At 43.6% G+C, this 25,250-nt stretch overlaps 2 protein-coding genes across 3 annotated transcripts in view; one reads left to right on the top strand and one right to left on the bottom strand.

Annotated features, from left to right (window-relative positions):
• Positions 1 to 9,733: 9,733 nt before the first annotated feature.
• On the top strand, positions 9,734 to 15,942 carry CUNH2orf40 (chromosome unknown C2orf40 homolog). The gene is made up of 4 exons (XM_027675230.1): positions 9,734 to 9,930; positions 10,603 to 10,650; positions 13,129 to 13,286; positions 15,562 to 15,942. Exons 1-4 carry the CDS (start codon positions 9,840 to 9,842, stop codon positions 15,721 to 15,723), a joined length of 459 nt encoding a protein of 152 aa, XP_027531031.1. The 5' UTR covers positions 9,734 to 9,839; the 3' UTR covers positions 15,724 to 15,942.
• A 6,808-nt stretch (positions 15,943 to 22,750) lies between these two features.
• UXS1 (UDP-glucuronate decarboxylase 1) overlaps positions 22,751 to 25,250 on the bottom strand; it is a 62,683-nt gene continuing 60,183 nt past the window's right edge. For both annotated transcript variants that reach the window (XM_027674984.1, XM_027674985.1), the window contains exons 14-15: positions 24,982 to 25,085; positions 22,751 to 23,573 (exon numbers count right to left, since the gene is read on the bottom strand). In XM_027674984.1, coding sequence (XP_027530785.1) covers positions 23,442 to 23,573; positions 24,982 to 25,085 — 236 coding nt within the window. In that variant the 3' untranslated portion in view covers positions 22,751 to 23,441. The remainder of the gene's footprint in view (positions 23,574 to 24,981; positions 25,086 to 25,250) is intronic.

Raw genomic sequence — 25,250 nt, forward strand, 5'->3', positions numbered from 1 at the left:
TCTCTTCTCTTCTCTTCTCTTCTCTTCTCTTCTCTTCTCTTCTCTTCCTCTTCTCTTCCTCTTCTCTTTTCTCTCCTTCGTCTCCAAACATCTCCCTATGGGTTGTTTTAAGTACAAAATAAAAGATTAGTACTATGGAAGAGTTTTTCCATAGGCATGTTTAGTGGCTTTGTAATGATTCAGTGATTTGGTTATATTTGGCTTTTTTTTAAGTGTAAAATTATTTCTCATGAAGTGGCCAACCCAAACTCCCCCAAAATTATTATGAAATTAACAAGAGTAAAGTGTTGACTTCACTAAACCCAAGAACAACTATTGCATTTAAATCACCAGAACAGGATTTCTTTTGTCCAGGTGCCTAAAATCTGCTCAGCAGCCAGCCAGGCTCCATCCCTAAAAAATGTGCTCCTATGATGGGTAATGCTTTTTCAAGGTGTGACTGATCTGTGCTCCCCATTTTCTCCTCTTTGAATAAAAAAAGGTAGAAAATTTCCTACCTGCTCCTATCTACTCCCTGCTGTCCAGGGAAGTGGTGGAGTCACCATCCCTGGAGGTTTTTAAAAGACGCATGGATTTGGCACTTAGGGACACGGTTTAGTGGTGGACTTGGCAGTGGGAGGTTCGTTGTTGGACTCCATGATCTTAAAGATCTTTTCCTACCTAAATGGTTCATAGATTCTATGATGTTACCATCTCTGATTAACAAGTGATTATTAACTAGTGAAATTCAGGAAGAACTTCTTCATGGAAAGGTTTGTTAAGCACTGGAATGGACTGCCCAGGGAAGTGGTGGACTCACCATCCCTGGAGGTGTTCAACAAATGACCGGACATGGCACTTAGTGTCATGGTCTAGTTGACAAACTGGTGATCAGTCACAGGTTGGGCTCAGTGATCTTGGAGGTATTTTCCAACCTAAATGATTCTGTATGATTAGCAACAGCAAACTTATATTTCATGTTTCATGTTGTCCCTGCATCTGCATTAATCAACATGAAAATTAAAAGTTTTAATGATCATCTTTAAGAAGATATTCCTAATTTAGTTATACCTTGAGTGAAAATAAACAATCTAATACCACTGTGTGGCCTATCCTGATCTATCATATAGATATCTATCATATGATCTGTCATATCATCATTACTGTGCTCGTGCCATTTCTGTAAGGTACAAGTCCTCAAATGTTTGTCTGTGTGTTTACTCACTGCTGTATGGATAAACACTAACCTGGACACACGTGAGAGAAAGAGATTGGTGTCACCAGAGAACCACTGTGCAAGTACTGTGCTCAGGTCGTCCTCAGCTCCAATCTTTCCATTGTGGCCATTAGGTGGTAATATTACCTAGTGGAAAGGCAACCACTGACCTTCGCTCAGGAAGAATACTACAGATCTGCCATGCAAGGTGTGAAAAGGTATTAAACTTTAAAGCAAAAATCACTGCAGTCCTCTTTAGAAAAAAAAAAAAAGAAGTTGGACACAAAGGTTTAAAATGGCAGATCTTGGGAGAGGAGGAGGTGAAAGACTTCTGTGTAGAAGTGGTAGAAGTGATTGAATTGCTCACCCCACCTTGAAGAATTGTAGTCTCAGAATTCCTCTTTCTGAAGCAGATTAACTTTCAGATTAAAGTGTATACCTAGTCTGGTCCAAAACTGACTGATTTGACTGAAAATGGGGCTATCCTGCCCACCAGAGCACTTTTGATAGTGAGGAAACAGAGTGCTGGAGATGGGTGGCGGTAAATTAGCTCCTCTGCGCCATAGCCATTCTTCATGGCGAGAGTTCCAGGGCATAAGAGCAATTATGCCGATGCCTAGAGGAGCTCACAGGGACTTCAGAGACCTATCTACATTAACAAGTGCAGGCAGGTTCTTCTGTGTGGCTGATGGAGATGCCAGCTTGACCTCAGGACTCGTGGAGTCCTAGTAGCAGAGGGAGAGCTAATGGGCCCTGCTGTAAGCTGGGTTCAGCCCCATGATGGACTTCAGGATCAGAGCCCAGTAGCCTTCCCCTCCATCGCTCACCAAACAGGCCCAGGAGAGCAAAGAATTGAGGATGAAATGTCCACCTTTCCAGGGGAGCTGTGTTTCTGTACAAGTGTTTTGTCATATCCAAGCACAGCATGGGATTTAACCTTTCCAAGATAAATGGGACTCCGTAGGGCTCTTGTGATTAAAAACACATGTGTACATGAATACTTGCAGGGTGGGTGCCTAAATGACCACAACAGGCAAAAAATCTCCCCTCAAATTTCCATACTCTGCAGCCACCTGCCCTTTGAAATCACTGGCATCCAAAGACAGCTGGATGCAGTGGGGCTTCACGAGGGAAGATTAAAGATGTCACGATCTCTTACTCAGAAGCAGCATGGAGAGAGTACAGAGAGTGCATTCTCCTGGAAACAAATTGAACTGTAAATCAGAGAGGTAATCCAACATCAGATGAGCAAAAGCATGGCCTTGTTCACAGATAGGGCTTAGGAAGGGCATTGGTGAAACTGGGAAGCACAGACATAAAGGGGAGTGGCCACAGAGCAGATCAAGAGAGGTGTAAGGTCACATGTGATAACATCGGGAAGACAAGTGAGATTTCTGCTCTGATAACCTGAGAATCATGCTCTGAGCTGGGATGCTCTGCCTGTTATTAAGGCTCTCAAGGGCTCACGTTTGACCTGAGGAGAGATCAGTTACCTGCCTTCTGCTGCAGGTGACTCTACCATATTTTGACTGTTTGGGCAGACGTTTTGCATGCCGTGGGCCTGCCTAAGGCAGGCTGGCAGTGTTGCTGAGAGTTGCAGCCCATGTGATTCCTACTTGCCTGAGAAGACAGGCAGGGGAAAGCAGGTTGTTGTGTTTATGCTGAAAGTGCCTGGCATGCTTCAGGCAATATTCCAGCTCCTGTGCTTTGAAATGTGGGCTTCAAACTGAGCCAGAGGTGGCAGCAGCTCTCTGGGATGCTCCTCTTTTCCTTCTCCATGAAAACACACCCACTTTCTCCCATTTCAAATAATAATAATAAAAAAGCTTTAAAGCACATGCTCAGTAGGCACATGCCGTGTCCCTGCAGGTCTCTGGGGCTCGTGGCCATGCTGGCGAGGTTGCAATGGAGATGTGCAGGGCACACCCTGCCGCCCAGGCTATCATGCATTGCTGCAGGGTCCTGGGACTCAGGAGACTGAGGCACAGAGAGAGAAACCTTGAGCAGATCTATCACGGATTAAACCTGTCACTGCCTCAAGCTCTTTGCTCCTCATCAAGCAAACTTTTTCTGCTGGTAAACTTTCCTGCACATGCAGAAATCCACTCTGGAGCATGCCCAAATTCAGCTGGCATCTGAGTCATTGACAAGGGGTCATGAAGATACTGATTTGTCTTGCAGGGACTAGTTTTAGGCATTGTTAAAGCCTCAAACAGAAGATGGGAGAAGGAAGAAATCAGGCAGGATGGGATTGGTGTGGAGTCAACATTGCCTCTCTCTCTGCAGTCACCTACTCTGGGGACAGTGCTTACCAAGCATCAAGTGAGCCCAACCCCTGGCTATTCCTCAGGGTATGGTGGACATACCCCTCCAGCAAAAAGGAAAAGTTCTGTTTTACCTGTTTCACCCCGTTCCCACTTCTGGCCATACTCTCCCACTGCCTTCTTATTTGGCTTTAGCTCTTTGAAACCACCTGCCTGAGCTATCACAGCTCACTAGTCCTGATGGTAACAAACCCAGCACACTGAATTGGCTTCAAAATGTACTGGAGCTGGTAAGGGTAGGGAGGATGAGGTACCAAGGGGCAAAGAGACTTCCCTATCTTGGTGGTAGAACAACTGACTTCAGCTCTTAAGTGTAAGGCAACAGCCATAGGAAGCACAACCTGGTTTCCTGCCATCCTCCAATTGGTGCTGGGTACTGAACTGTGGGCTGCAAATGCTGGCTCCTATTTACAAAGGAAGAAATTCATCTGTGAAGAAGTTTAGGGCTGCAGGTGGCAAGAGAAGGTATATTCCTCCTGCTGTGATTGAAGGTGCCCAAGTGCTTGTAGGTGGCTGGGTTTGCAAGAAACTCATCTTCTCACAGCTGTCCCTGGTCTTGAGCGAGTTGCTGATGTGATGGTGCTATGTCCCCAAACCAGCTTTCTGGTGAAGCTCAAGGGAGGAAATAATGTTGTCATGATGAGGGCCCCAGAAGACATGGCAGCCAGAACATGGCTTCTGGCACTGGTGTTGGACACTTTGGGGAAGGACTGGATGCCTGTAAATAGCACATGGTCACAGATGATATGATGTAGCACAAGGTCATATCGCTTTTTGTATATTTATATGAATAATCCCCACCCCACCAGAAAGCCCAGAGTTTTGGGGAAGGAACAGAAATACGTAAAAACCACTAAGATAGCAATGATGTGTAGGAAAAGGGATGCTAAAGCTAAATTGTTAAATTTAAGATTTTTCAGACTTTGCATTTCCTAATCTTTGAGTAGGTGCAGCCTGTTTGGTGAGTGGGTGGGTTTGAGGTTTTTTGTTGGTTTTTTTTAAGGGTGTGTGTGCATTCTGGATATGAATGATAAAATAAAGGAATGACACAAATGAAAAATAGCTCAGAGATAAGAGTTCAGAAAAAATGCTTTGAAGCATAAAAAATAAGAATCCCAAGAGACAGCAGTAAAAGAGAATGATTTTAATTAAATCAGGCCATGATAAAAAGACAGGTATTAATGTACTACAGTCTCTCTCCATCTCCCTTCCTGTTAAATCTGACAGTTATATAGCAAAATATAGCGGACTTGCTATATACTTCCAGATTTATCCTAAAAGGATACTGGAGGCAGTGGAAGAGAAAAAGGAGAAGGATTTCTTAGAGAGAGAATGTTTTTATCCCTCTGTGGAAAGGAAGCAGCCATGATCAGACAACATTGCCAAACTAATCTGCTTCTCACTGTGCTTATTACCAGAGTAATAAGGTTAATTCTGCAGCGAGGAGAGCAAAACACTATGAAAGGAGGAGGACGGACAAACGAACAGACACTATTTCTTATTTGACAGGCTCAGACAGATGCTGCAAAAAATATCAGCAGTAGCCAAGCACAGGGGAGAAAAAGAACCCAAACAACTTCATTTTACGCTATTTTCTACGGAAAATACAAGTTCTAATATTTATTGCTAACATGGACCAAAGTGATGGTGCAACCAGTTGAGATGCAATGGCAGAAATGTGTCTCAAACCTTGAGTCAATGAGTCTCTCGAATAAACTTTGCCTAAAGAAAAAAAAGTGTTTGCCCTGGGACCTGGGACACTGTCAGGACATGTCTAGAGCAGTGGAAGAAATAGTATGAAACTCAAAATGTTTTGGAAAGAACTGACTGATGATTTAAATATTCTTCCTTCTGTTTGGAAGAAAAAAAACTCATGCAGTTTTCTTGGAACAGGCTGCATAAAACAATCTGGAGTGCCAAGTGCCTCTATCCTAAGGCTAGAGACCAGGCCAATATGGTTGGGAGATTTTGTAAAAACCCCATTAGCAGAAAGTAATCACTTTCTGGGTGTTAGGAGTGCTGTTCAATGCTGCCATGTTCTTGATCAAATGGATAATTTTAATGGATTGTTAAAATCTACATGGTGCTTCTCTGCAAAAGATGAAGTGTCATCTCTGCAATCCCTGGACAATTTCCAACTTATCTATTTGCCTACTAAGTCATGAGGGTGGTTCTTGGAAACCCAGATTTCGAAGTCCTGTGATTATATCAGCATTTAATCTAAAACATATTTAAGACCGTTATTATGTTGAAATGCTTGAAAACATGAAGCCTAATAAAGGAAAAAGGAAATAAACCAAGATCAATATTCTTAATGCATTTTTTTGTGTTTGGAATTACTGAGTATCCTTGAATATCCATTACTGATACTATCTCTTACATTTTAATGAATAAAACACAGTTCTCTCAACAGCTATTGTGATGAGATGCAAAAACAGAGGAATCTTTTTGTACTAAATTTTAGGCAAAATGTACAATAATAATAATAGTAAAAATAATAATAATAATAAAATTAAACACTTAAAAATTTGGGATGCTTTGAGGCAGAGATTTCCTCTTTCTTTCCCTCCCCCTCCCAGTTAAACAGCCACACATACCCACATCACTTTAGGTACCTGCAGAAGCTGCTGGGCTTAAAACCACTGTACATAAACTCAGAGATCACATAGATGAAATGGGGTAGCCCAAGCAGTCACCAAACACGCAGTAAGTTGCAGAACTATTTAACAAACCAGCTAGAGTCTTCTTTACTTATCCCAAAAATTATACATGAAGTTCTGCAGGCTCCAAAGAAAAAGCTGGCCAGCAGCAGACTCAGGTATCTCTTTGCCTTGCTCCTGCCTGTAGTTTCTCAAGGTCAGGCTCAGAGTGGTTTCTGTTGGATTGCTCCCAAATTTTTGCCTCAGGCTTGCAAGACCATAGTCCTCAGTCTAGTTCCATGCTGGGAATGTGATGAACCTGCCAGCTCCAGCAACCTGCTATCCTGCCACAGGCATCCCTCCCATTCATGGTCTCCATTATGCTATCAGGCTTGACGGAGTTTACACTGTGTGTGAAGGGGCCCTGCTCACTGCTCCTCATTCCAGAGCTATCTGGGGAACAGTTTTGTTGACAGCATGAATTAACATCTTTCAATAAAATTTCAGCACCAAGAGCCTACTATTGTCACCAGTGGTGATGAAAGACATTTAGCTGAATGACATCATTAGTGCAGACTTGCTCACCTGGTGCCCTTGGGAATGCTGCCCAACCATCCTGGCAGACAGCTTTAAGCACTGGCATGCCAGTGGAGGCAAACCAAGCCCTAAGACAAGCCTTAAACTCATCCATGTTTTAAAGAAAGCAATGTCACTGCTGATGGAGAGATCCCAGGAAAACACTGAATTATCCGAGTTGCACACAGAGCAACTGTGCTTTTTCATGGCAAATAGCAGAAAGGGGTACCACAGGTATGTCAATTGGATATTCACTTGGGGGTAAATAGTTCAAATGACAATGCAGTAGCTGCAAGCTCAGCAGAAAAAATATGTCTTACTACAATGCCAGCGCAACAGTGCCTTAGTCCTAAAAACAACCCGAAAAGAAATAAAGATTGCTACTGGGAAAACACCAGTCACCTTTCACCCCTGCCTTTGAAAAGAAGTGGTGTTATATTTTTACACAGCTTCTTTACTTTATGTCAAAAACTTCTGTCCCTTGAACTGAGAAAGTGACCTCTTCTGGGGAGACACTGCACTCAGTTTAAACCTGAGCATTATAGCTTTCTGTCAATCACTTCTTCCATCACTAGAGCAATGATTTTCTACAATAACCTTGTACTTGAGTCAATCTATTCTCTGGGTTTCACCAGATTGCATTTCATCCCAGCAGTTTCTTGAGTGATATATTTCGTATCCAGAGGAGATTCTGTGCTTTGTATTCCATTGGCCCAGAGGCAAAAAGAACCTGAAGTTCTGCACAGACCCAGCTCCCACACAAGGCTTGTTATAAACCACCCAGATGAACAAAACACCCTTTGCCATTACCAGTATAGCAGTAAACCATGAATATTCATGAATTATTGCCCTGGTTTTATAAATTATCTCCATCATAGCTTTTACATGTAGCCTTGCATATGTGCTTCGCTTCTGTCCCTTCCAGCTATATTCTGCAAATAACTATCCAAAAACCTCAGGTGGTTTTTGCAAACAGGCTGACAACGTTAAGCTGATGAAGGGGCGCACTGATTCAGAAGAAGAGACGCTTGCTCCAACACATGGTGTTGTCTGCTGACACTTGAAGCATGGGGCTATAGGGAAAAATCACTCAGAAGCAATGACAGAAAAGACAAACACATTTTGATTCACAGTTGTGTGGGAGTTGAGCCAGGACCTCAGCTTCCTACGGGAGTGCTTCCATCACAGGGATCTGGAAGGTGCTGCTACCTCCTGCTTTGCCTCCACGGAAAGATGTGGCTCCTGCAGAGAGCAAGAGGCACTTTGGCTGGAGCAACTGCATGGCTTTTTCAAGATGTTGCTGCTGCCACTTCAACTGGGATCACAGAATCACAGCATCCATAGAATTGGGTTGGAAGCAACATTAAAGAGGATCTTGTTCCCTGCCATGGGCAGGGACACCTTCTGCTAGACCAGGTTGCTCGGAGCCCCATCCAACCTGGCCTTCCAGGGATGGGACATCCACAACTTCTCCAGGAAATCTGTTCCAGTGTCTCACCACCCTCACAGTAAAAAATTTCTTCCTAATATCTAATCTAAATCTACTCTCAGTCTGAAGCCGTTCCCCTTGTCCTGTCACTACATGCCCTTCTAAAAAGTCCTTATATGAAAGATGAGCAGAGGTTTGAGCATTAGCTCAAGTGTGCTGGGGAATGAAGGGCAGCAAGGGGAAAGCTTTGAGTGCAGGTCCAAATAATTTTTTCTCAAGGGGAAAGATCCATTGGGCAAACAGGAGCGGTTGCATGAAGTAGCATTCAGGCTGAGGCTGGGGCACTGCTGAGGGACCAGCCCATGCTGGTGATTCTTCTGCATTTTATGGTGAGTGATAAAGCTAGTCATGGGGTCTGGTCCCACCCTCACAATTAGCTGTATCTGAATAGCACTGACAGGTTACACATCTCATCACAGGGAGTTGCCACACCACTGCACAGCTCCCTCAGTGTGCACTCCTGTATCTGTATATATGCACACATACATATTCAATATAATATTTATATACAATTACACCATATACAGTGTGCAGACTGTGTGTGTGTGTGTGTGTATTCAACTGCAGCTGATCTGGAACTGATCCTTGTGCCTCAGCAGTTGCCAGATTTCTCACAAGTAGTTTACAGAGAGAGCCCAGCTCTGTCTTATTCTACTCTGGTGTGGGTTCAGCAGGAGGTGAGATGCTCATAACGGTCTCCTGGGTGTTGTGGGTCTCTGCTGTGAGGGAAGAGAGAGGTTTGTGTCTGAGGATGGGTAAGGAATTCACTAGGAATTCATCTGGGGTGTGTCTGGCATCTGCAAGGGAAGGAACTGAAAGATTAATTCACTGAGGGAAGGTTAAGTCTTAATTAGGAAAAGAGAGAGTAAGTTTAGGCATCAGTACAGCTATGAACGTCTTGAGCAAGGGCTTTTAGTTTGTGACTTTGCTTTTGGTCCCTGAGTTCTTACAATAAGCTAAAACTGTCTATATGCAGAAAAAGAAATTGAAATTATTTTTTAAAGCTAATCAGTTGAAATGCATTGCGGTTTTCTATGGGCTTGGGTGATGGGAGGAAGAGAGAGGGAAAAAATCCTGAACTAAGTCACCTTTGGTGGATTCTGACTAGTTTTTCCACCAGGACAATCTCTCCATTTCCATCTGCTTTTACAAGGAACAGACAAACTGGGTTTATAGAGAGAGCAATGTGAAAGGACAGGTTACAGCTATTTTTTTTTAACTCCCCTGTCAGAAAAGCCAGCATGAACCGCTGACAGGTCTTTTCCATTCTCACTGGATTGATTACGTGTAACACCAAAAAAAGGCGCTGCTGGCAAGTGGCCGAGCACACGGGTGGGTGCCTGGTCCTGCCCAAACGAATCTCACTGCACCTCCAAGCGCAGGGTGCACAATCCCACGGAAGTCCGCGGAACCCCACCCGACGCCGGGGAGCTGTCGAGGCCGGGAGCGCTCCCTCTGGACCCGCCCACCCCTCCCCGGCACTGCCGCCTCCCCGCCCCTCCTCGTGGCGTCGGGCCTCTTCCCTCCGCTCCGGCTCCTCCGCCCCTGCCTCTATCTCCATCCTCTCCGTGTCCTCCCGCACAGGTGGGTCTCCTCGCCTCGCCGCCCTCGCCGCGATGCCGCCGCCGCGCCCCCGCGGGGCCCTGCCCGGGGCGTCCCTGCTCCTCCTCCTCCTCCTCCTGCTCCCGCTGCTCTGCGCGGCCCCCGGTGAGTGAGCGCGGCGTGCGGGATAAGGGACAGAGGGAAAGTATAACCCGGCGCGTCCTGGGGAGCGGGAAAAAGCCTTTTCCTGGCATTCCGCGTTGGTTAGCACCTTCGGACGCTCCAAAACTTGTGCAAGTTGGGCATCTTTTTAAAAAGGTGCTTGTTTGCCAGTGAACTAAAGCATTTCGGAGCAGCCAGGTCTCCTTGCAGGTCTCCTGTTGCGCTGCCGGACCGTGGGCTAATGCCTTGGGGATCAGCAGGATGACTGCTTCGATGTACTTTCGGGCAGACTGCCAGGCTGCCAGACAATTTTGGAGCAGTTAGCATGGCCCTCAGCCAGTGACCAGGGTTTCGTGCTGCCTCGGATGCTGGTACTGGCACCAGCTGTGGTATTCTGATGAAAAATATAATTTACTTGGTGAAGAAGGCCAGTATCAGGGTTCTGTTGCCAAGAATAGCTGGGGAGGGGATGCTGGAGTGTCAGAAGCTTCCCTGCAGTGCAGGTCGCGCTCAAATGTGGAAAAGGGAGTAAAGAGAAGCACTGGGAGAAACTTATCTCTTTTGCCTGTTGACCTGGAGCTATGGCAAAAAGACTTATGGTATTTTTTGAGAAATAATCTTTATGTTGTTATTTCCTTCTCAATAAATGCATGTGCTTTATTTTTATTTGTCTAGATGTTTCAAGGGGAAATAAGCTTAAACTTATGCTTCAGAAACGAGAAGGTAAGTAAGGAAGCAGCAAAATGCTTTCCTTTATTTTTCCTTTGAGTCGGTTGCTGTCAGTTGAGGCTGCTGCTGTGGTGTCCCTGTACCTCCATCCCAAGGAGAGCAGATGAGCAGCAGGCTACCAACACACGGCCACTTTTGCTACGTACCACACCAAAACCTCCTGCTCGGACAGAGCCTGTGCCTGCATGCCTGTTTGGGACCTGGTATGGGCAAGGCTGCAGGCTCTGCTTACCACAGCCCACTCCGAAAACCGGGGTTCCCAACCTCAGGCAGCACACTGCCTTTTCCTCTGTGCAGTGCGTAGCACCTACCTTTTCCAGTGTATGCGTGGCAGATGTGGCATTTATCTGGTTCATTCTGGGAAGTCACAAGCTTTTCTGAGGAATTATAATGCATGGAAATTCTGCTGGCTCAGGCACAGAGAAGAAAATGTGCAAACCTGGCTTGCTTATGATGCCTTGACTTGTTCTTTTTGTCATCTTGGCCCCACATGTGCTTCCTTTTTGGAAGACTGCTTTCTTACAGGAGAGATGATGGGCCCAGCAGTCAGACACGCAGAATGGCTTGCTGGTTGAGGGAAGGATGTGGAAATCATGCCAACTGGGAACAAGCAGCAGATGAAATATCCCAGAAGTTTTGATCACCTCCCCTCAGTCTGCTCTATCGCTGAACCAAAATATTTATACCGCCACAGAGGGGACTCCCACTTTCTGCAAGCCTGCCTGATTTCTCACTGGTTTTTTTCTGGCATCACCCAACATCTCTTACCTGCCCTAAAATATGTATCCCATCCACATCTGTTCTCCTTGTGTGCGGGTTCTCTATGTCACCATTCTGCAGTGTTTGCGTGCAGACAGGAGCAACCCACGCCCTCCCTGCACCCCAGCAACAGGCCACTTGTTTGTTCAGTTCCCCTGGGGAGAGGGACCACCAAAGGGGGAGGCTTTTGGAGCACACAGACAACATAGCTTAGACCAGGAAGAACTGCAAAGCCTTGAAGGAGGGAACATGTAGCCCCTCTGACTCTAGCCTCGCTCCCCTTTTCTGGTTGGTTTCTAAAGTGAGCAGGCCAAGTGCACAGTACTGTTTCCCTTGCTGGCAGTGTCTCTTGTGCGAGGCTTATTCATGGGACATTTGCTCAGCTGTCCCTCTTCCCAGTAATAACACCCAGCTCACCCTGAGTTGCCAGTTTCCAGCTCATCATTGCAGGACAGCCTACTGTTTCCCACTCTTCCTGCAACAACTCATCTATCACTTCTATCTCTTGAATCGCCTGCTCACTGCAGTCCTTTGTCTCCCTAACAGTCTGACCAGCTCCTACTTCAAGCGTTTCCACATCTCCCCTTGACTTCCCTCCCTGCCTGCCCCAGTCTCTTCCCTTGCAACCTCCAAAAATCCCCATCCACAGCCATGTTCCTGATTTCTCCCTCATTCCAATGAACACTCTGAAGCCAAGACATTTCTCCTACTCCTCCAAGTGTTTCTTGTTTCACAGGCAGATCAATACCAGGTTTTATCATTTCTGTGTGTGGCTGGGGGCTGGCCAGTCGTAGAATCATAGAATTGCTAAGGCTGGAAAAGAACTGTAAGATTGAGTCCAACCATTTACCCAGCACAGTCACGTTCACTACTAAACCATGTCCCCAAGTGCTACATCTACGTGTTTTTTGAACACTTCCAGGGATGGTGATTCCACCACTTCCCTGGGCAGCTTGTTCCAATGTCTGACCACCCATTCAGTGAAGGAATTTTTCCTAACATCCTGTATGAACCTTGCATTACTTGAGACCATTTCTTCTTGCCCTGTTGTAGTCCTCACATCCATACCTTTTGGAGGTACATAAATTCCTCTAGCAGCCACAGCAGATTGCCTGACTCTTAAGCATGGAGCAAGCCAGACAGTCACATCTGGGTCTGACAGGTTGAGGACATTCCCATGCACCCACCACGCAATGTGCTATGAAAGCCTAATGGGCTTTCATTTTCAGGCATACGGGGCATTTAGTAGCACTCATTATTTCAAAGCTACTTTCTTATACAACAGATTTAAAAATCTCTCTTTTCATGTGTGCCTCTCTTCACCCTGAGAAGTTAGCAGTGTTTCTCCAGCTTCCTGAGGCTTCGTTCCAATTTCTGCAACTGCAGCACAGAGAGGCCAGTCTTCTGTTCTCTCCTCAAAGCACAAACACATTGTGTATGTGCTCTTTGGATGTATACATTTAAATTCCTCACTAAGCTGCTGTCTGAGCTCAGAACAGCTTTTCGAAAATCCAGGAGAATGAGGGTAGCTGAGAAATCCTATTACATCAGTGATTCCTGGGTTTATTACTGTACTCTGCTACAGTCATAGCACTGGCAAGCACAAAGGTGATGGCATGATGTGAGAAGCATTTTCTTACCTGCTGCAAGCAGTACACTTCAGGCTGACCAAATATTTCCTGGCATGCCTTTTGTGGGGGGTATTAATTTCAGCCCCTGTTGCTGCAAAGCCTGAGGTGTCAGTGAAGGAAACGGCAGCCAAGGAGTTCCTGAGCAGCCTGAGACGCCAGAGGCGCCAGCTGTGGGACAGAAGCCAGCCTGATGTACAGCAGTGGTACCAGCAGTTCCTGTACCTGGGATTTGATGAGGCGGTGAGTAAATGAAATGGAGAGCAGTGTGAAGAAAAGAAGGCTCTGGGAAACCTTATTGCAGCCTTTCAGTACTTACAGGGAGCTTATAAAAAAGAGGAAGAGCAGATAGTGATTGGACAAGGAGGAATGATTTTAAACTAAAAAAGAAGAGATTTAGATTAGATATTTGGAAGAAATTATTTACTCACAATTATTTAGTTACTTGTGGTGAGGCACAAAGCAGGTTGCCCAGAGAAGTGGTGGCTGCCCTATCCCTCTAAGTGTTTAAGGCCAGGTTGGATGGGACTTTGAGCAATCTGGTGTAGTAGGTGTCCCTGTCCACGGCAGGGGGGTTGGAACTAGATGATCTTTAACGTCCCTTCCAAGCCAAGCTTTTCTGTGATTCTATAAGGCTTGGGAGGGGTTCAGACTGAGCAGTGGTGAGTGAGGATGCACAGCCCCAGGGTTCCCAGGGAGAAGCTGCCCTGCTTCTGTCCACAGAGACTGAGATTTCTTCTTTTAAAGTAGCAAATGTCACACAGAAATATTAGCTCTCTTACTTGTTAAAGATTTCTGCAAAATGCTATTAGTAGAAAAAGATTTTTGGTGGAGTTCCTGCCTGCTATCAAAGGTAAGCTTAACAAATTGCAATTGGACATACGAAAAAAGTTTGCTATGAGAAATAAATGGCCAGACTCAATGCAATCAATCGTATTTCAGGAAATTAATTTGTCAGCCTCAACCAAATCAGCTTGCTTTTAAACACGCTCAGAAATCCACACCAAACTGGTTATGATTGGCATTCCACGATGAAATCGCACTGACATCATGTACCTAATGCACAGATGTGCCTCCTTGGTGTGGGCAGCTCCTAAACATCACTAACACCAGCAGCTGTGCCTTGACTCTAAATGTGAAAGGAAAACCATTTGATAATATTCAAAAGAGAAGGATGCATTTTTTAAAAGCAGTTAATTTGTAAAAACACTGGAGTGGAATCAAGCTCTGCACAAAGCTCTACTAAATAGATGCTGAAATAGGGCAAAAAAAAGTGCATTTGGTTGCAGTCCAACATGTAGCATCATTTCTACTTTTAATAAGGGATAAAAATAGTTATAGATGTTGAATTCTTGGCTTCTGTCAGCTGCATGAATATGTTTAATAAGATTGCATTGGAACAGGCAAGCTGGAGTACATTTTAGACCTTCATGCTATGTGGATTGCTTAGAAGATGAATGCACTCATTTTCAAAGCTGCAACAATTAGAAAAATAATCCTTTGCTTGAGCTGAAATAATGAAGGGTACTTTTTTTTTAATTCTCCTGGACATTATGTGGATATTTTTAACAGCACGGCTATTCATCAATAGGAATAGAAAAAATAGGAAAAGTGTTTTATACATCAGAAACTTAAGACTGGGGGCAAATACCAAAAGTAGTAAAGACAAGCCATGCAGAAAAAGTGAATTCTCCTCTGAGTTCCTGTGTGTATTTCAAAAACTGAAATGAGGCCTGTTGAGGGATACAATGAATCCACTTAGTAGGTTTCCTTGAGTATTAAGACACAGTTTTAACAATGAAATAACTGTTTGTTCCAGCAAAGGACTTGGGTCATACTTAGCCATTGTGTATTTTGCAAAATTTTTTTTTTCAAATCTAAGCCAAAAAATATTTCCAAAGAGTCATTCAGATGGAAAGGCTTTGGCTTGGCAAGTATTTGATATCCTTGCACACTGTTTTTCCTCTGCTGTTTTGAGCAGAATTGAACTGCTTATTGCATTTCCATAGCTAGAAGGCTGCACTGTACCTTCATTTTTACCCATGCAAGGTGGGAGTGAGAAATCATAGACAGAAAGCCAAAGCCAGTTGCACCCCAGTCACGGACATAACAACTAAAGGCACGGGACAATAGACAACTAAACCTTTAGATTTTTAAGTGCCAAACATTAAAATGGTTTTACAGTCCACCATTGACAAGGTAATAGAGATTTTAAAGGTGCTTAGTGCACCATTCTCACTTTCAGCACTTTAGAGTGGGCAGAGGGTGTAGGGGTGGTGCCAGGTGGGGTTGGGGAGGGACAATTCCTGCACTTAGGATCCTGATAATCCCATAGAGAAGGCAAAAGGTCTCAAAACCTCTTAGATCTAAAGATTTAATTTACAACAAATCTGTGAAGGATCCTAATTTTTGAAAGAGGCTCTTGCACCACTTCTGTTTCATCTCACTGTTGTAAAGTTTCAGGCTGGTAAGCAAATGTGTCCTCCCCCCCCCCCCTTTTTTTTTTTATTTTCGGCAGAAATTTGAAGATGACATCTCCTACTGGACAAACTTAGGGCGTGCTCGTAATGAATATTATGGTGGGTACTACCAGCACCACTACGATGAAGATTCTCCAATTGGCCCACGAGATCCACACAGCTTCAGGCATGGAGCAGGCGTCAACTATGACGATTACTAAAGTCATTTATCCTACTATAGCTGGTGCCTGTAGGGCTGCACTGGGCAAAAGTGAGTCCTCCCTCAGTCAGAATGACCCCGCTTTCTTTGTATTCATGTCAAACAGCAAGAGTAAAGGAACTGCCAGACTTTGATGAAAGCAACATGACTTTAACTACCATTACTTAGTAGTACACTATATATAAAGTGTTTTAGAAATAAAGCTTTTTTGATAAAATAAGCAGGTTGCCATTATTCAGTAGAGTTCGTAACAGCAAGTTTAATTCCAACTGTATTACTACAGATTTCTTTTTAAAGGGCACTTTCATTTGCTTTCCTACAATCAGTTGCAAAATTACATTATATCATCTTCTTTGGCATATAGAATATATAATATAAGCCAGTATACTTAAGGTGTGCCTTGTTGATTTTTATCAACAAATAAATCCAATTATTCTTGTGGGAAAAAAAAATTCCTTTCAATTCAAGTGTTGCCTTGTTGCCTTCCCTGTTGTTTCCATACCTACTGCACACAGCCTGTATGACATGGCACTTCTACAGCTCCTACTGGGTCAAGGACAGATATTCACAAAAGCTAAATTCAGTGCAGAGGAACTCGCCTCCCTACAAAGCTTGTGAAAAGAGTCTCCAGGGAATGGGCTCGAAGCATGAACCTGACTTCAGAAATAATTGCTGAGATGCAGAGCATCTAACCTGAGTGGCCCCAACCCCTCCCAGGCATGATAACCCAAAGGTTATCTTTGGTGAATATTCCCCTTTTTGTCCATTCCACTTAGCGTCAAGCTTTCAGCTGAGCTCAAAACAACAAGCTAAGCTGTTTAAAATGAAGTTAGTATCAGACAGCATCCAACACAGTCCCCTGACATAATTTCCTACTGTGAGGTTCCCTCTATCCCCAATTCAAACTGGAATGTATGCGCATTAGTCTGAGCATCAAAGTATATCAGAGACTAGGCATCTGTCAATGGGAGGGTTGTTAGTGGCATCATGTATCTTAAGAACCCTGAAATACAACCAACTTTTGTACCACAGCAATGTCAGCCAATATTGTAGAAAAGCACTTATGGAAATGGAAGCCTAGGAGGGAGATTTTGGCTGTCAGGGCTTCAGGAGGAGCTTGGCAGGGGAAGGCCCTGCTGGTGCTTGACAAATGTAGAGGACTGGGAAGGGGCAGGTCAGGAAGGCTGGCTGCTTCTGAAGAATCAGGATAAAGAGAGATGAAATGGTTTCCTCCAACCATAGCAGTTAGAGAAGACAGCATGGATGCTTTAGCTGTCTGTCATCTAAAGCTTACAAGAAATTTCCAAAGCATGGATCATGGCAACACCATTCTTTACACTTCACTTCTTTCTTAACTCTGAGTGTATTTCCTAATCTTTCACTTAAAGCCCTCATTATGTGATGGACTGGCATCTAGGAGAGGCAGCCCAGCACTATCCAGCTCCTTCCAGGAACACTTCCAGGGAGATAGCTCTTTGCTGAAGGAGTCAAACGGAACAAACATATTAGTCACTTCTCTGCATGCACAGATACACACTAGCCTAACATGCTCCAAACCCTGAGCTTTCCCTAGGCTTGCTCTTAGCATCCTTGCCAGCTTAATTGGTTTAAACTGGTGCGTTTCTTTGGTAGAAGAGCCTTTATTCCAAATATGGAATGATCCCATTCTGAGTCAAGCACAGACTCTTTTGCACAGTTGGAATACACCTATTCCTAGAAGAATACTTCCAGTTTGCATCCTACAAAAAAAGTGCACTGAATTTGGCAACGTTTGAAGCATGCTGGTAATTTTCATCATTTCCCAGAAGTTATAACAACTGGGAATTCAGACCTGCTGAATAAGGAAGAATTTAAAAAGTGCTGAAAATTAAGATCATCCCTCCCTAGGCCTTTGTAAGTTGTGTCGATTCCTGCAGGCTGACTCAGTCTAGCAGTTTTCTGTGCCTTGCAGGCTCACAACCAAGTCTATGATCTCTGTCTTCTGAATTCTCTAAGAAAAAAAAGAAAAAGAAAATCATTACCATTATGTTGTGTTGTATGGTTAAGGACTGGGACAGAGTTAACTTTCTCCATAACAACATGTATGACGCCATGATTTAGATTTGTGACTAAACCAGTGTAGGCAGAACACCAATGTTCTTGCTGTGGTTGAACAGCACTTGCACAGCCTCAGGACTGCCCATCTCCCACGCTGTCCCGTAGCAGGCAAGCTGGGGGTGGGTGAGAGGTTGGGAGGGGGTGTGAGTGGGACAGCTGATCCAAACTGGCCAATTCCGCCTGATAGAACGACTTGCTCAACACTAAAAGCTAGGAAGAAGAATAAGGGGTAGGGGTTTTTCCTTCCAAGGTAGCTGCTGCTAAGGGACAGGATGAGCAATAGTCTTGCTTAGGGGAGATGGTGAGTAGCCTTTGCATCACTTGCGTATTTTTCTTCTTTGCTTCACTCATTAAACTGCTCTTACCTCAACCCTCAAGTTTACTCATTTCTGATTTTCTAATTCTCTCCTGTGTCCCACTGGGGCAGGGGCTGTAAGTGTACTTCGTTGCTGGCTGGGGTCACCCACCACAGGCAAGCTCTGAGGAGAGGGCACCCTTCCTTCCTGCAGACGGGTGCACCTGGCTTGAAGTGCAGCAGTTGCAATGACAAGAAAGCAAACAAGCATGAGCCATCACAGGTTTGGGCCAAAGGAGGAAGACTATTGAGGAAAACAAAATTCATCAGATATGCATGGAGCGCTTCAAAGTTAATTTTCTTTGACTATCCCAAACCAGACAAAAACTGTGCTTCCCCTCCCAGCCTTTCCATTCTGCTGTGCAGACAGCACAGAGCACTTCACCTCATCACCACTCCCAGCCATCCCAGCACTGACATCATGTAACCTCTCTCCACCAAGACAGAAGAGCAGCAATTGTTCATTGTGGCTCCCCACAGAACAGGAACAGCTTGGCCATACTCCAGCACTTCATATTTCAAGATCCAATGCTGCTGATGCCCCCAGTTTGTGGGTGTCAGCCGGGCAAATCCATCGGTCAGTCTGACAGGGTAGTCCCGCCTCCTTTGCTGGCAGTACCTGCCAGGAAACCCTTCTGCCAAAGCAAGGAAATATTACTGCTGTGTTCCCACAGCCACTCTCACACACCCCCCCTAAGTCTAGACCAAGATCTTTCTCTCCAAATCCAGTGTCCTCAGCAGTAACCTTAAATATTTTTTTTCTTTTTTTTGAGGGGTGGACAGGCCTTTATTCCCCTTAAGTTATTTGTAACACGAACATTTTGAGAATGGGGGATTGGGCACTTCTATCCCACGACTGTTCCCTGGGTGAAAGATGCAGCTTTCCTTGATCAAAACAGCATTCTCTACAGTGGGGTGGACAGAGCCCAGATTGCTGTGCTTGGCTTTGACAGCACGTAAAGGCCACTGTTCCCTGTGGCTCCATGCTTTGGACCTTCCAGCTGCTTCAGCCATGGCATGAAGCAAGGCATTCAGAGGATCCCTGTCCTTGCTGAAGAGCGTGTCAGAATCTAGGGAAAACACAGCAAGAATGACCAAGCTGTGCTCGTTTCAGGCTGTAAATGGCAACACACCAAGGTGGACAAAAAGTTGCCACTTTGCTATTATCAAACAGGCAAGTGAGACAAGGAAAGGGACTGGGAAAAGAGAACCAGAATCTGATTTTTTTGCAAGAAATATGAATTGTTTTTTCAGCAAAACCTCCCTGTTGATATAGAATTGCATTCAGGAACCTCCTGCCATACAGAAGGACTCTTGCTTTGCTTCAGAGCTATTGCTGCTCTTCCTGGTAGCTCTAGGGAGTCAGGGTCGCAAAGGAGGCATTCCCTTTTCCTGCCACTTGAGATCCCAGTACAGGGAAACATTCATAACAGAGCAACTATGGATTTGTGGCAGCTATGTTCCCAGCAATTTCAGGGAAGGGATGTATGGTGGTTAGGGCTAGCAGGATTGAGCACACAGTTCCCTTGCTGCTAACAAAGCATCTTATTCCTGAGGACAGGTGGCCTCTGATCAGCCCCTAACAACCTTCAAGGACTTCTTAGCCTCAGGTAGCATTAAACTCAATACTAATAAGGCTGTGGACTAGCTAAATGCATCAAACTACTTGAAGCCCCACTTTGCTCCCTGTAGCCTGTTCTCTAAGGCAATTATGCCTCTTTCAACTTTGAAACTCAATTCAAACCCTGAGAAGTGCAAGTTTTTTCAAATATATTACATTTTTAAAAATTTCTTGAAAAAACAGATGATTAAGACACATTCATAGATGTCCAGAGGGCAGTGAACTCACTGGCTACTAAACCCACTGGCGTCTACATAGGTTAAGAGAAGCTGCAGACACCTTGTACACAGGGAAACTGTCAGATCATTATTTCCCCATATAGCAAAAATATCTAACCTAAAAATAGGCGTAAGGCTTCTCTAGATTATACATTCATAGAACTACTTAAAATAAATTATGTCTGCAAGCCCCACTGTAGCTTGCCTGTAGACTAGCAATGTGGCTGACAATGCTCCTGAGCAGCCTACATAACGGAGAAGGACATAATGCTTGAAAAAAAATAAAATCCAACTGTGGATCTCATGCTTTAATAACTTTCAGCAGCAAGAATGGTCCTTCTTGTGAGGTTCAAGGAATCCACAGCAGTAGGTGCCTTGCACACCTCCCATTCTAGAAGGCTGATCTCACTCACCAGCACCAAGCTGGCCAGTTCACTCTGCCACATTGTGTATTTCCTACTGAGAGTGGAGGACTTCCATCTAACAGCAGCTGAGTTGCCCATTTATACAGATCACTGTGACTAAATAGGCATCTCAGTTTGGTCATGTTAGTTTTACCTTGTGTGCCTGACCAGATGACAGCAGAAAATTCCAATTCTCAAATTTTCTGGAAAAAACCCCCACATCTCAGCTTCATTTGTTCCCAAGTCCTGTATTTCCAAGCTTTCAGTGCTGTATTCTTACTGCCTTCCATCAAAAATGGTTCTTCTGGAGAGGCAGCAGCTGTTTCTTACCTGTGCTTCCCAGCAAACTTGATGCCTCTTTCTCCTAGCTAGATGTGTAATCCCAGATGGGAGCAGAGAGCACCAACAAAACTTCAAATTACCCCTGACTTTCAGTCAAAAGCACCATCAGACTGTTTTAAAATGATTCATGCCTTTTAAATCAGCTAGAAGGCCAGTCACTGGCTTCAAAACCTAAGGACAACAGCTGCCTCAGCTGCTGTTTCTGGAGGATACTATTTCAAAAGAATATAGGAGCTGAACCTGGAACCTCTGAAACAAAAACTAGAAACAGTACAAGGAAAGTAGCAAAACCACAGTCTTGTCACTCAGGCCCAGTGGGAAGCATGTGACACACACACAGATGGGTTGTACTGGTACCAGCCATTTGCCCTCTCTTGAATTTGTTCCTTTTATGAAGGAGCTGTGAAGTAACCTAAACAGCTTTTAAATCCTTCTCTGTTGTATCTAAAGCTTCAGACTTCCCAGGGGATTTTTTTTTTAAAAATGCATTTTGTGCTAGTCTCCAGAAGCATGCTTGTGCCTGTACAAGTTTACATATTTTGTAGTGAAGTCACTGGATTAAATGAAAAACAGCCCTGAAAGAAACAGTTGGTACCCACAGCTCCCACTTACTCTCCATGACTGTTCTAAAAGCTGAACCAGGGTTGCACCCTTATGTCCTACCTGTTCATAGATGCTCTGGCATCCAATGGCACAATTCATATGAGGAGAGAAACATCTTCCCCCAGATACAATCTAGAGTTTAAGGGTTAAACCCACCATGCTGGGAACTGATTAACAGTTCTCTCCACAGAACTATTAAAGTGGGTACTACTTTCACATATGTCCAGCTATGGCTTTGAGTATAAGGAGAGGCTGTGCTTTGTGAGTGTATCAGTAATGACAAGTTAGACACATCTGGAGCACACACACCATGGTGTACTTTGCAGGCAATTTAATATGGAATAAATGTCCAGATCAAGAAAAAGGTTTCAAACAAAAAAGCACATCTCAAGCTGCTCAGCTGTGAAAAGATGAAGGCAATGCATATTACCTAAATTCCACCTCTGAGGCAAGACAGGAAAATGCACCCTGGCTCCCCATCTTAGTTGTATGGCATATTTCCAATGGATGAAAACATGCGCTTGTGAGCAAGGAAAAACCCATTTTGTTTTAAAAGCATCCCTGCAGCCCCACTCTAGGCAGGGCACACCAATGAACACAGCAGCCCCAACATTGTTGGAGTCACTGGGAACTTTACCAGACAGATTGGATGGGCCTCCAATCCTTGCAAGCAGCACGAGGCTCTGGTGGATGGCACACTCAGACAAAGGGGCCTAAAGCCACACTGCTCTCAGAGTCTTCCCTGGGTCTGGGCATAACCTCATCACTACAAGTCAACTCCCACTTTGACCACCAACCTAAAGATACTCAAAAGTTAATAAAACCATTAAGCTTTAATGAGATAAAGTCAAGTCACTTTGCTTGATGAGATTTAGGATTTTCAATTTTGAGTGGCACTAAGCCAAGATACCTTTTAAAAACTCTGCCAATCTCCCCTCCTGGATATTCAGTATTACATACTGAAAATAAAGGAGAACTATTAAAAATAAGGGGAATTGGAATTTTTTTGCTTGGCTTTTTTTTTTTTTGTTAGGATGACAGGCATTGTTATCAAAGTTGAAAGCGTTTACTGGCAATTCAGTAACTGCTTAAAATAGAAACACTTTCTCAGTGTTTCCTCAGGGAGACTGAAGTTGAACTCCATGGTTTAAAGAAAATCTTATACTCCTGCATCACTATCAACTACCGGAAGTGGAATAAATCATGATGGTTTTGTCCAATCTATTTCAACAGACATCCTGCAGCCTTTACGATACATCTATTAAGAGACAAAGTGACTAACTTCGAGCAAATTATTTACAGACTGTTAATTTATAATTAATACACAATAAAACTACAGACGTGCAAGGCCAGAGAAGTGCCCACAGTGAAACCCTGAAACTAGTAAATAGAAGTTTCAATATTTTATTAAAATAGCATATTCAACCACTGTAACCAATAATACATTAACTTTATTCCCAGAGTATGCACAACACAGTAGTGATTCAAAATATCCTTATCCATGGTAATCAATGAAAATATCTAAAATTCAAGTGTACAACTAAAACTAAACCTTTGAAAAAATCTCTCCTTTAAAGAATACATAAAGCTCTCATAAAGAATTCTTTTAAACTCCTCTATATGCAGATGTCAGTGTCTCTCACCTGACAATACCATTAGCTTTTTTCTTATGCATAGTAGAACATCTCATATTTTATAGTACCCATTTTATAAATAAATTGGCATTTTCCATCCCATTTGTGTTTATCATCAGCTTCACAAAGAAACCAGTAAATAAAACTGTCAAGGACAGTCACAACAAAATGATCTCACATCAAGATATAAAACTTGAAGATACTAAAAGATGCTTCTACTCTATTTTACATAAAAAGACAGATTTAAAAAGTGCAAGGCAAGATTTGCAGGGAAAGGGAATATTTGTTTGTTATTTTTAGGCACATCCACTTCTTTAAAGCAAGCTTCAGAATGAAATTCCAGTTCGTTCTTCATGATACCTGTTTCAAAGTCTCTCAAAAAAAAAAGAAAAAAATTACATCCGTCAAATGTCAAGCAGGGAATTTCCTGTCCAATGAATAGTCTTCAGTTGTGTCTTGTTCTTCCTTTTTTCATCCTTGCAGGTTTTGGTTTGGGAATATACTGATTGTTCGCCTGATACTCAAGTTCTTTACGGAAGTAATGAATTGCTTTATTCAAACCTTCTTCCAATGGGACCTGTTCCCAAAAGTGAAGAGAGAATCATATATCTCTAAGTTCACATCAGCTCGTTTCTCAACAGTATATTCTTAATACAGCTATCACAAGGCAGACAGGGAGTCTCTTAGCCAATGTAAGTATTAACAGCACCACATACTGGTTACATCTCCACACTGCTGATGCATCTGAGCTTTTAAACAGCAGATACATTTTCTGACATAGTAAGTTGAAAACCCAACAATTTAGATCTCACACATGCTTATGATTGGTCTGTTTAGTATCAAAACAGACATACATAATTCTCCTTTTAATTCCTCATACATTGAAAGAGACAAACACACAGCATTTAAGCCCCTTCTGTTTTTAAGGATTAAAGATCCTCTTTCACAGAATGGTATCAAGCTGGCATCCAGTATCTCATTTGATATTCTTAAATCCTATACAAATAACTGGAATTCTACAAATTGTGATGTTTAAATATAGGTGTAGAATATGGAGACGAACAGAAATACAAGTACTCCACTTTTCTCTGGAGCCATATGCTGGCATGCTTGCTGATACCATCCCCAATACAGGAGGATATAAACCAGCAGCACAAAAAGCTGAAAGCTGCTTGCCTTGCTGTACCAACCCTGTACTGCTACTTCACAGTAAGTTTTGTTACTGCCTGTGCCAAACACAGAAGGCTAGAAGTACAAAAGTCAACTGTTTTAAACTTTTTGTGATTGCAACCCTTGCCACCATCCTTGTGCTTTCAGGCATGGTCTATTAATATTGTGTGTCTCTGTGAATCCTTTCAGAAGAGTCTGGATCCACCTTTTTCCATAAGGTTTACATTTACTAGGTAGGTTCACATATCCTGGAATGATTTTTGTCTGCAAAGCTAGGACAGGCTACAAACCACTGTGCTATCTAGAATGGGGAGGTGGTTAAGAAAGTCACAGCTTTTCTGGGGATTAGGCAGACCTTACCTCCCCAAACCAACCAACTCTTATCATCAGTGACAGGAATGAGGACTGCAGTAACAACAGCAAACCCACTAGCTCTGGATTTGGTAACATAGGTAATTATGTACCATGTATTTCAAAGAATAAAAGAAAGGTAAACATTTCATAATACACAAGTGAAAAAGTTAAAATGTGTATCCCAACAATGTTTTTTTTCCTACTGAAGACTATTACAAATGCTAATGCTAATCTGCTCTTCTGGATGGCACAGGCCATGCAATCTTACCAAATAATTCCTGAATTGTGAGCTTGCGAGCTAGGGCAACAGATGAGGGACAGTCTTCTAAAAAACTGTCCAGGAGATTGTGTTAAGCAGATATTCTGATAAGGGAAATGTATCATTATCATGTAGCCCTCCCTCAGCCTCATCTGCCTCTCTGTGCTTTTGCACACAGCAACAGTAATTCATCTGTACATACCACAGGTTCCCAGCCAAGCAGTAACTTGGCTTTTCTGATGTCAGGTTTTCGTTTCTGAGGGTCATCTTGTGCTTCGGAGAGAAACTGGATTTCACTCCCACTGCCTATTAAACAAGAGACCGTGAATTATCATTTGCAATTCACTGTGCTTTGCATTTACATCTTGCCTACCCATTTCAGCAGCAGGTCTTTCTGCAGCTTTCTGCTTCATGATTCTATCACTGAAATGCTTTGCACAGACACAGCTGCACTGCATGCAACATCTGGGT

The sequence above is a fragment of the Neopelma chrysocephalum genome, unplaced genomic scaffold (genome assembly GCF_003984885.1).
Source record: "Neopelma chrysocephalum unplaced genomic scaffold, ASM398488v2 Primary Assembly neopelma1_25, whole genome shotgun sequence".
Classification (NCBI taxonomy): domain Eukaryota; kingdom Metazoa; phylum Chordata; class Aves; order Passeriformes; family Pipridae; genus Neopelma; species Neopelma chrysocephalum.

Excerpts from the sequence above, each read along its gene's own strand:
- CUNH2orf40 (XM_027675230.1), top strand. The coding sequence starts at position 9,840 with ATGCCGCCGCCGCGCCCCCGCGGGGCCCTGCCCGGGGCGTCCCTGCTC. Across the intron at positions 9,931-10,602 it reads GCTGCTCTGCGCGGCCCCCG|ATGTTTCAAGGGGAAATAAG; the intron begins GTGAGTGAGCGC and ends TTATTTGTCTAG. Across the intron at positions 13,287-15,561 it reads ACCTGGGATTTGATGAGGCG|AAATTTGAAGATGACATCTC; the intron begins GTGAGTAAATGA and ends TATTTTCGGCAG.